This window comes from Vigna radiata, chromosome 10 (assembly GCF_000741045.1).
Source record: "Vigna radiata var. radiata cultivar VC1973A chromosome 10, Vradiata_ver6, whole genome shotgun sequence".
Lineage (NCBI taxonomy): Eukaryota > Viridiplantae > Streptophyta > Magnoliopsida > Fabales > Fabaceae > Vigna > Vigna radiata.
The window spans coordinates 19,219,374-19,230,207 of record NC_028360.1 but is presented as its reverse complement, the minus strand read 5'-3'; the positions used below and the strand labels follow the sequence as shown (position 1 = coordinate 19,230,207).

Genomic DNA, 10,834 nt, shown 5'->3' with positions numbered 1-10,834 from the left:
AGATATTCAGACTTGAAAGTTCAAAGTTTCAATTTGAAAACGTTAATTTATTACCCAACGGAATATCTGAAGGAAGAACGTTTTCATTTTAAAACTTTTCAAAGGTCTTCTTCGCCAAGTAAACAAACATTCAACGACTCTCAATATAAAAATCATTAATCATCTAACATCAACAAAACTACTCGCTGTTTGAACCGTGTCATTTCCATTCATAACATAGTGGATTTTATAAGATGACCATTCCTGGAAATAGTTTATATAGCTACTGGAACTTTTGTTTATTCAAAAGTCAAAGCTTTTCGCTTTAAAAGATGACAGGAAATGCAAGTGCAGCTTTGTGCCATTTGAAATTTGCTGCCAAACATGACCAACAGGAGAGTGAGATGGAACAAACTTGATATCATTATGTTTGCTTATGCTTGTATATCAAACCTTCAAAATACGTCTTATGCAGACGATGCCTTGACTCCAACATCTTCCATTGCAGATGGCCAAGAACTCATTTCTCCTGGACAGAATTTTTCTCTTGGATTCTTCACTCCAGGAGCATCAAAGAGCCGCTACATAGGGATATGGTACAAGAATATTACCCCTCAAACCATAGTTTGGGTAGCAAACAGAGATAACCCACTTAACGACTCCAGAGGAAATTTAACCATTGCTGCTGATGGTAATATTGTACTTTTTGATGGAGCAGGTAACAGAATATGGTTTACAAATTCATCAAGGTCAATCGAAGAACCAATTGCAAAGCTGTTGGATTCTGGAAACTTTGTGTTGATGGATGGCAAGAAGCATGATTCTAAAGGTTACATATGGCAGAGCTTTGATAATCCAACAGACACAATGTTACCTGGGTTGATGTTGGGTTGGGATAAGAACTTAGGTATCAATAGATATTTGACTTCTTGGAAGAGTGCTAATGACCCCTCTCCTGGAAACTTTACCTACAGGTTTGACCAGATAGAATTTCCTGAGTTGGTAATCCGCCAGGGAACGAACATCACATTCAGAAGTGGAATTTGGGATGGCATCCGTTTTAATTCAGATGATTGGTTGTCCTTCATTGGAATTACAGCCTTCAAGCCACAACTTTCAGTAAATAGCACTGTGGCAGTGTATTGGGATGAACCTGGAGATAGATTGTCAAGATATGTGATGAAGGATGATGGACTCCTTCAAAGATATATCTGGGACAACAAAAATTTTAAGTGGACTCCGATGCATGAGGCAAGAAAGGACTTTTGTGATAACTACGGAGCATGTGGGGTGAACGGTATTTGCAATATGAAGGATATTCCTGCTTACTGCGATTGCTTGAAAGGGTTTACACCACATTCTCCGGAAGATTGGGATTCTTTTAACTGGTCTGGTGGGTGCATCAGGAGAACACCCTTAAACTGCACACAAGCTGATAGGTTTCAGAAACTAAGCTGGGTTAAACTACCCATGTTGTTGCAATTTTGGACTAATGAAAGCATGAATCTTGAAGAATGCAAGGTGGAGTGCTTGAAGAACTGTTCCTGCACGGCGTACGCAAATTCAGCCGTGAATGAAGGGCCACATGGATGCTTGCTATGGTTTGGGGACTTGACTGACATTCGGCAGCTTATAAATGAAGAGGGTGTACAACTTGATCTTTATTTAAGGTTAGCCGCTTCAGAAATAGGTATGCAGGGGTTCTGTTTTAACATGGCATGTAATGTTTACCTTCACAACATCTCTATCTTGGTACGAAAGAGTGAGACAAAATTCATAACTCCTGTACTTTGTCTTTTTCTGATATTTTTTTCATCCAGCCTTCATCTGAACTATTTGTTGCCTCGTTCTAGTAAAACAGCAGTAACACATAGTGAAGACACAAGTTATTCATTCATTAGCATTTTAACAGAATGTATTCTTGATTAAATTTTCTTTTATGTTTACGTATGCATTCTCTTGAAGAAATACGTGTTCTGAAACTTAAGCATCTGCTTGATTCTTGTGAAGAGTCCACTGCTAATGCAAGTAAAAGGAAAAACATTGCACTGATTATCTCGGTACCTGTGGCACTGCTTCTTTGTTGTATCATTTTCTACCTTTCTAAGAAGTATATAAAAGGGAGGACAAGCACTAGTTCGGGTAAGATTCTTAAGCAATTCAATTTCTTAAACTGCTATAATAGCTATAGTTTACTGTGATATGATTATCATTTCAAGGTTCAATACATATTCAGCTTAGGGTTCAGATGATCAACTGATCAAGAAAACTTAGTGACTCGTTATTTTTTTTGGTGCTTCAAAGTTTAACTGGAGCGGTAGAACAAAACTATTTTCTTATTAAATAGTTATAACAAATGCAGGATGGTTAAGTATATCTATGATAAGTTATCCATTGTTTCTTGCAGTCACAGTCACAAGTCACAGAAATCAAAATGAAGATCAAGCATCACCTATTTTTGATATAGATACTATTCTGGCTGCTACAAACAATTTTTCCATTGAGAACAAGATCGGGGAAGGTGGTTTTGGCCCAGTATACAGGGTAATCTTCTTTTTCCGTTAAGAAACTTGTTTTATTTCTGCTCTTCAGCTTAACTGTCACCTTAAAATCAGGGTAAATTGGCTAATGGACAAGAAATAGCTGTGAAAAGGCTATCAAAAACCTCAAAACAAGGTATCTCAGAGTTTATGAATGAAGTTGGACTGGTAGCCAAACTCCAACACCGTAATCTTGTGAGTGTTTTGGGAGGGTGCACTCAAAGAGAGGAAAGAATGCTGATCTATGAATACATGCCAAATAGTAGCTTGGACCACTTCATTTTTGGTAATACCACAGCTGCAAGACTATGTAGTTCCCCTTATTTTCAACTTTGGAAAGCTATATATATATATATATATATATATATATATATATATATATATATATATTGCTTTAAATAACCTGTTCTGTAGAGGCTAATCTGATCTTTCTCAGATCCTATACAAGGAAAATTTTTGAACTGGAGGAAACGATACGAAATTGTCATTGGGATTGCTAGAGGACTACTTTATCTCCACCAAGATTCAAAACTAACCATCATCCATAGGGATCTAAAAACTAGTAACATTCTACTAGACAGCCAATTGAACCCCAAAATTTCGGATTTTGGTGTGGCCCGCATCGTTGAAGGAGATCATTCTTCAATAACAACAGAAGAGATTGCTGGGACAATGTAAGCTTTATGATGAATACTGAGATTTACTCAGGATAATATATTTTTTTTTCTAAGAATAATATGATTCATAGTATGAGTTGTTTGCTGATAATGTATGCAGTGGTTACATGCCTCATGAGTATGCAGTAAACGGGATTCTTTCCCTGAAGTCTGATGTATATAGCTTCGGAGTTATAGTGTTAGAGATACTGAGCGGGATCAGAAGTAGTCACTACAAAGTCAAGCATCCAGATGATGATCACAATCTGTTGGGGCAGGTAACCAAAACTAACTATGTTGACTAAAAGCCACTTTTTGATCTTTCTATGTAATATCTTTACCTTTACTAGGCATGGACATCATGGAAAGATGGACGAGCTGTGGGATTTATGGATATTAATTTAGACCTCAGAGTGGTTCCATCAGAATTACTAAGGTGTCTGCAAGTTGGTCTCTTGTGTGTTCAAAAGTTACCTGAAGATAGACCAACTATGTCTTCTGTTGTTTTTATGTTGAGCAATGAAAGCATTGTTCTTCCCCAACCAAAGAAAACTGGCTTCTTTGAACAAGAGTCAGAGTATCATCATGCCTACAGCGAGAATGAGAGTTTTAGTAACAATGCTATGACTATAACTCTATTAGAAGCTCGAAGTTAGTGGCTAACTTACTTGTATTGCAATTTTCCTGGCAACATTGTTGCTCAGAAAAAGGTTTTCGGCTGATTGGATAAGAATTCTGAATTTGTAAAATGGTTTTGCATTTTCCGATAATGTCTTGATCATCAATGGAGTGAGCTTTTATTAACTCTTGTTGAATATAAATCTGATCATACCATACATCGTCTGCAGAGAAGGTTGAAGATGTTATCTTATCCAATCTTGGATTTATATATAAAAAATCCATCAATATATTAGATACATAAATTTTGTTTGAAAATACTCTATTTATTTAAGATAACAAAATAAATAAAAAATATAGCAATTAAAATATATTAAAAAGATTCTTAATGATATTAAAATATTAAGGATTAGTTTCTCTTAGTTTAATATGAATTTAAGTCTCAAATTAACATAAAAAACTATTTAAAAATAATATTGATAAATTTATTACATTAATTTTTTGGACGGAAATTTATTACAACAATCTTACTATTTTATTCTTTTCATAATTATTTATATTTATCAAACAAAGTTAATTATTAATCCCTAAATTTACCGAAATTGCATAGTCACATATTCAATTCTAATCCTTGGTTGAAGCTCGATAACTAACTAATTTCCTATTCGGGAGAAGTTCATAAGACAACATTTTCAAACTTGATTATCGAATAAAATTTTATTTTAGGGATTGAGGAATCATTGTTCTAGTAAGTTTTTCAAACTTACATTATGCCATGAATTTCTCATATTAAATAAAACCATTTTTTTATATACATAATTGAAGCATAGTCGTTATCATTGAATAAATTAGATATTACTTTTAAAGTTCAAAGTAATAGTCTATTACACCAAGTTATCATCAAATCAATTTGAATCGTTGTCAACTATTTTAATAATTTATGAAGGGAAAAAAATTAGTCTGATTTTGACGTAGTCATTCAATATTAGATTTTTAGACTTCAATATTTCAAATCGCAAACTTTATTTTATTCCTCAAGATTTATTTTTTATTTTTTTACATGAACTCTATGTTTAAAATATATAAAGTTTTTCATCTGCCACATTTTTTTTTAATCACCACATCTCGACAGTGTATACTAAAATCTTCCAACAAAACTTCTCACGGCGTTTGAAACATGATAACCTCATTATTCTTCATCCCTAGTACTGTGAGTGATAAATTTATTTTATTTTATTTGAATTATATAAATTAAATGATTGAATTATGATTTTATAATACCAAATTGTTTATTTAACATAACTAAATCTATTGGCTGTTTATTTTTTTCAAGAAAAAAATCTTTTTAACAATTTTTTTTGACAATTTTTTTATAATGCATACGTGACAATTTGTGATTGGGCCGTTTCAAATATCTTTTTAGAAGAAATTCAAAGAGACCAATAAAATAGTACCACGTGTGCTGTTATCAAAATATTGTTAAAAAGAAATTGTTAAAATATGACTGTGATTTAGGTCAGTGTGCCAAAATACAGGGCAGTAGTAAGAATTAACTGCAAAAAGTAAGTTCAAGCTCTTAAAGTAAGTAGTGTGGTTTTCACTGTATCTCTTGCATATTACATCAAAACAAGATCAAAAAGTAGATCTCAAAGATGCCGCAACTATCAGAGGAAGGTAAATTTACAGGATAATTTTTATGTACAAATGGGGTAGGTGATGCCATGCTTCTTCTAACTACCTAGCATCTAGCAATGTGACTGTAACTTGGTTCACACTCCATGATTCATCTTGTTTACTTGAACTAGAATCAATCTCTGCAGTATTCTTCCCTAAGGAAAATCCAGGGTTTCTGGGTTGTGGCATTAACGAAGATTCACTACTCAGCATCAACATCACTGAAGACATTGTTGGCCTATCTTCTGCACGTTCTTGGACACACAAGAGTCCAACGTGTATGCATCTGAGAACTTCAGATGCTGAATACGAATCGCCAATTGATGAATCAACAAGTTCCAATGCACTGCCATCTCTCCAGTGTCTCCATGCCTGCAAAAATAAAGTACCATCAATTGTTTATTAACAGAACATGATATTATCAACTAAGTATCACTCTCACTTACATGCCCTAGAAGATTCATGTCATCGTTTGAGTAATAGAATCCTCTATTTTTCTTCCCAGTTATAATTTCCAGCGCTAGCACTCCAAAACTAAAAACATCAGATTTCACTGAGAAGGTCCCGTCCATAGCATATTCAGGAGACATGTAACCACTGTCCATAAGAAAAATATACAAATAATAAGGTCAGCATATTTGGTCTTGCAGAGAGTAATGTTTGCAATGAAGTCATGATACTCACTATGTTCCAACAACTCTCAGTGTGTTTCCTTCTGTCTGATTCGCGCCAAAAAGTCTTGCCATCCCAAAGTCTGATATCTTTGGGTTCATTTCACTGTCAAGTAGAACGTTGCTTGCCTTGAGATCCCTATGGATAATCCTGAGTCTGGAATCATGGTGCAGATAAAGTAGTCCTCTAGCTGTGCCACATATAATGTTGTAGCGTCTGTTCCAGTCCAACATGGGTTTTTTAGCTTCGTCTGGAACATTATTTATCATAAAAGCAGCATTTAGATATAAAAATAAGACCAGATTACGCAAAAACATGCATGCATTGAAAAAACAAAAGATCTCACGTGTAGAATGTTAAAAATACTTACCAAACAAAATGGAATAAAGGCTTCTGTTTTCCATGTACTCATACACTAACAACTTCTCATCCATCTCAACGCAGCATCCAAAGAGCCGAACAAGATTTCGATGTTGAAGTCTGACAATTAACTTGGCTTCATTCTTAAATTCTTCAACTCCTTGCGATGAGTTTTTTGATAACCTCTTCACTGCAATATCACGGCCTTCCATCAGCCTTCCCTGGTAGCCACACAAGCACTCCTATCAGTATAAGGTTTTCTGTATCGGTTATTGTGGGAGCTATAAAAAAAACAAACCTACCCTGTAAACAATACCAAACCCTCCTTGTCCAAGTTTATTTGCTTCTGAGAAGTTGTCTGTGGCCATTGCTAAGGTTTTAAAATCAAACATTGGCAACTCTATGTCATCCATGTTCCTTTCTCCAGAGTTTTCTCTGTTAGTTGAAAGCACCCCGTCACTTGTCAGCAATTCTCTACTTCTTTGGAAAGAACCTGGTTTTGTGGCAAGAACAAGAATAGGTGATCATCTACCACAACAGCGTGTATACCATTTACTTAACTTTACGTGGAGAAGAACATTACCTCTGGGCGTAGTCTTCACATTCGATATACCTAACACTTTCCTCTTCTTCCGGTAAATCACAACCAGTCCCACAATTACTACCACTGCAGAAATTGTAATTCCTATAATCTCGCCGATATGGTTTGACTTGTGAGACCCATCTGCAGTGTCCTCTGTGAAACATAGGTTTCTTTTAGTACATTTGCCCACTTAGTATTTGTTCTAAGTGGAACAAAATAGGTTTTGCAGTGTAAATACTAGCAAAATTAAAAAATAGATGATGACTGCATAACTAAAATATTCGAGACAGAAAATTATGTCACTTGGAAAACCTACAAGCTAATAGAACAAAATGTGACACCATTATTTACTATGTTCAAGGGAACATTAGTGTGTCTGATTTAAACTTAAGCAGAAATGTAACTTGTCAGATTAGCTAAATTCAACTCAAGGAGACTGATGAAATTAGCTTAGTTTTCTATTGTACATTTTTTATTTCCCTTACAGAAATGAATCATTGAAAACACATTCTCAAAAAGGTGAAGAAAAGTAAGAGAATTTTGCTTGCTTTGACGTAGACATGCAGCTTTGAAATGCCTACTCCCACCAAAATGTATAAAAATAAGTTTTCGTCCCACCACAGATGATACTCATTAATAAACCAGATCCTTATCTTTTTTGAATTTTCACACCCTCACACTTTCCAAGACCTACCAACCTATGGTCCAGGATCAGGACCCTCTTTTCCCATTATCTAATCATATTCAATCTCTCCACTTCGCTTCCCGTATTCAAGCATGAACAATAGGCAGAATTAGTTGTGAAATAAATTCAATCAATGACATTTCTTGGTACAAAGTTTTAAACTAAGAATATCAATGTGCTTGTAAGTTGTATCAACTGTACTATTCTCTCTATCCATCTCGTGCTTAATTTCGTACACAATAACATTAAAATGCAAATTTCGGAAAAAGAAATCTTAAATGTTTTATTATTGTCGAAAAGTAGATGTGATAAATGTGAATATAGGCATTGACTGATAAAAGAACGCAGCATCCGGTGGCGCCCAGAAGAAAACGTAACGAGTCAAAAACGCCGGCCCACAACTCACCATTTCCGAAGGGCCCATATGAGAAAAGTGAGTGGGCCCAGCAAATTCTAGAAAAGGAGTACTTTAATAAAGTGGCGTGAGCCAAAAATATCTGAAAAAAATAGAGAATTCGAATTTATTTAGTTAGGTCACCCAACCACTGGAATGAAAAAGGGGAGTGAAGAAATGCAATTCGTTCATATTTCCACTGTAGATAAATACTTCTTTTTCTTTCCAACCTTTGGTCAGAAGCCACGTCACACGTGAAACAAGTTTAGGGCGGCACCAAGAAATTGAACAAAAAATCCTCCTTTCAAAATGTTTCAACATTCAATCGCATTCGAATTCAGTTGGCCAAATTGGTATGAAACAAAGTATGGAAGATTGGAAGACAGAACAGAAACAATTGTTTAATAAATAAACATAAATTTTGTCATTATTAAGTAGTGTTTGGTTTTCCTAAACAGTGTTTAAAATAATAAGAGTAAATAAATAGCGGTGAAAATGTTAAATAATGTTTAGTATGTAGATGGTACCTGCATCAGAAGCTGCTATTCTGACAAAGAGATCTTGTCCACCCGAAGCATACTGCCTCATGTCTATGAGTTCACCACTCCACGTAACACAGCCGGTTCCTCCGTTTGTGACCTCAATGTTGGCATAAGCAGTGCAAGAACAATTCCTGCGACACCAATCTTTACACTCTTCTAGGTTCATGCTCCTGTTCGCAAACACACTACTTGTCTCTGGCAACTTCACGTCCTCCACATGCAAAAACTTGTCACTCCCACAATCCAAATTCGTGTTCCTCACACACCCATCAGATCCGTCTCTCAAATTCCACGCCTGCTGGTTCTTCGGACTGAACCCTCTCATACAAGTGCAAACCGGCGAGGCGTTGCTGTCACACAAACCATAAGAACCGCACGCTTTATAATCATCGCACTGATCCTTAGGTGCATACCAAAACTTGGTCCATGTGTTGCTGCTTGGTACCCAAGTAAGACGCTGAAGTTGATCGGCACCCGAAGTCACAACTAGCCTCGACAGAATAGAACTGTTCCCAATGGAGAAGGAATAGTACACACCATGGCTATCGTATGAAAAATTAAACGTGATGGAATCAGTGTCTGGTTGCATCTCAGGTACCCCACTGAATCTCTCGCCGTTCCAAGGTCCACTCCTATATATTATGTTATCGTCACGCCACAAGAAAATTTCTGGTATCCCACGAGGATCTATCTTGAAAGAGTAATTTCCACTTGAAGGATCTTTTCCTTCGCTTTTCCACGAGGTTATGTGTTTCTCCTCGCCAGTGTCTAGGTTCCACCCCATTTTCATCCCAGGTAAGAGTGTGTCTGTTGGGTAGTCGAAGCTTTGCCAGAGATAGTTTGTGGGGTCGGTTACGTTTTCTTCTCTGAGAACTAGATTTCCCGTATCCAAGAGCTGAAGAATGGGGTTGTTGGCTTTGGTGATATTGGAGGACCAAACGGGTTCCCCTGATGGAGTTGTTAGCACCATGTTTTTGTTTTCTCCGATGGTTAGAAATCCTGTGGAGTTGTGGAGAGGGTTGTCTCTGTTGGCAACCCATACTATGGGTCCGTTGCTGATGTTGTTGTACCATATGCCTAAGTACCAAGAGGAATTGGTCCCGGAGAAGAAGCCCAGAGCGAAGACTTGGCTTGGTGACACCAGGGTTTGGTTGGTTAGAAGAGTTTGCGTTGGGGTTAAGGTGTCTGAGGAGAATGAAATTGTGATGTTTGATGCCAAGAACCAAAAGAGAAAGAATACTAAACCTGGCATGTTATGTCTGCAGAGGGAGAGTTGATGAAGTGTTTGGTAAGGAAGAGAAATACAAGTTTCATAGTTTTGGTATTGTGTGGGGTAGTGAGGAAATTAAGAAAATCAAATTGAACCCGGCATTGCCATTCATTCTTGTTGGTCTATGTTGTTTCTTCGTTGAATAAGGTTTTGCTTTCCCAAATTTGAAAAGAGAAGCAGAGTCGCTCTTTTGTGCGACTCTGTTTTTTTATCAGTCAACAGTCTGAATATGGTTAGCCATTCCAAAGACTCATTTCACGACCGCCTCTTCTTGCGTACGTTCTTCCTTTTTCACTTTATATACGTTATTTTATGAAAAACAATCACACATTAAATATTTGATTTTTTATGATCTTTTCTTTTTTGAAACACTTTTATTTTTAGAATACTGGTTAATATTTGTTATGAATTAATCATATTCACTTTATATACGTTATTTTAGGTATAAAAAAGGGTGAGTGGATGATAGAGTATAATAATTAATACAGAAAGGACTATGGTTTTGTTTTGGGTTGGGTCGATGACGTTTTGTTCTTCCAAACGTGAAACTAGCGGCGGCCCAATTAGGTCACCAAATCTATGTTACCTTCTTTTACCACAAAAAAAAACTGACAGCGAATTCCAACAAAAGCACGATAATACTACCATTAATCCTTAAAAATTTTTTGAAACGTAGTGGTATTTAATATAATTCTATTAAAATTCTACAATAAAATAAATAAAAAATTAAAAAGTTATAAGTCATAAAAATACTCTCCTCTTTTCAAGTTTTAAATGTATAGCAATAAAATATATTATAATCTAAATTATATGTGCAACTAAGTAAAATTATTAAAAATAAAATAAAAATAAACTACATGA

At 35.7% G+C, this 10,834-nt stretch overlaps 2 protein-coding genes across 3 annotated transcripts; one reads left to right on the top strand and one right to left on the bottom strand.

The window, feature by feature from the left end:
* Nucleotides 1-323: 323 nt before the first annotated feature.
* On the top strand, nucleotides 324-3,849 carry LOC106774971 (G-type lectin S-receptor-like serine/threonine-protein kinase At4g27290). 2 transcript variants are annotated; one of them, XM_022787313.1, is made up of 7 exons: nucleotides 324-1,669; nucleotides 1,990-2,121; nucleotides 2,387-2,523; nucleotides 2,595-2,805; nucleotides 2,956-3,193; nucleotides 3,297-3,453; nucleotides 3,526-3,849. In XM_022787313.1, exons 1-7 carry the CDS (start codon nucleotides 364-366, stop codon nucleotides 3,829-3,831), a joined length of 2,487 nt encoding a protein of 828 aa, XP_022643034.1. In that variant the 5' UTR covers nucleotides 324-363; the 3' UTR covers nucleotides 3,832-3,849. The 2 variants fall into 2 exon arrangements, with proteins under 2 accessions (XP_022643034.1, XP_022643033.1); XM_022787312.1 differs by having other exon boundaries at nucleotides 1,945-2,121.
* A 1,520-nt stretch (nucleotides 3,850-5,369) lies between these two features.
* Nucleotides 5,370-10,280, bottom strand: LOC106775825 (receptor-like serine/threonine-protein kinase SD1-8). Its single transcript, XM_014663035.2, has 7 exons — nucleotides 8,689-10,280; nucleotides 7,083-7,235; nucleotides 6,802-6,992; nucleotides 6,510-6,720; nucleotides 6,152-6,389; nucleotides 5,914-6,064; nucleotides 5,370-5,839 (listed from the first exon to the last, which is right to left on the bottom strand). Exons 1-7 carry the CDS (start codon nucleotides 9,953-9,955, stop codon nucleotides 5,528-5,530), a joined length of 2,523 nt encoding a protein of 840 aa, XP_014518521.1. The 5' UTR covers nucleotides 9,956-10,280; the 3' UTR covers nucleotides 5,370-5,527.
* Nucleotides 10,281-10,834: the final 554 nt, after the last annotated feature.

Coding starts and splice junctions, on each gene's coding strand:
- LOC106774971 (XM_022787312.1), top strand. CDS start 364: ATGACCAACAGGAGAGTGAGATGGAACAAACTTGATATCATTATGTTT. Junction 2,524..2,594: donor GTTTTGGCCCAGTATACAGG/GTAATCTTCTTT, acceptor CCTTAAAATCAG/GGTAAATTGGCTAATGGACA. Junction 3,194..3,296: donor GAAGAGATTGCTGGGACAAT/GTAAGCTTTATG, acceptor TAATGTATGCAG/TGGTTACATGCCTCATGAGT.
- LOC106775825 (XM_014663035.2), bottom strand. CDS start 9,955: ATGCCAGGTTTAGTATTCTTTCTCTTTTGGTTCTTGGCATCAAACATC. Junction 7,236..8,688: donor AATAGCAGCTTCTGATGCAG/GTACCATCTACA, acceptor TATGTTTCACAG/AGGACACTGCAGATGGGTCT. Junction 6,065..6,151: donor CTGAGAGTTGTTGGAACATA/GTGAGTATCATG, acceptor TCTTATGGACAG/TGGTTACATGTCTCCTGAAT.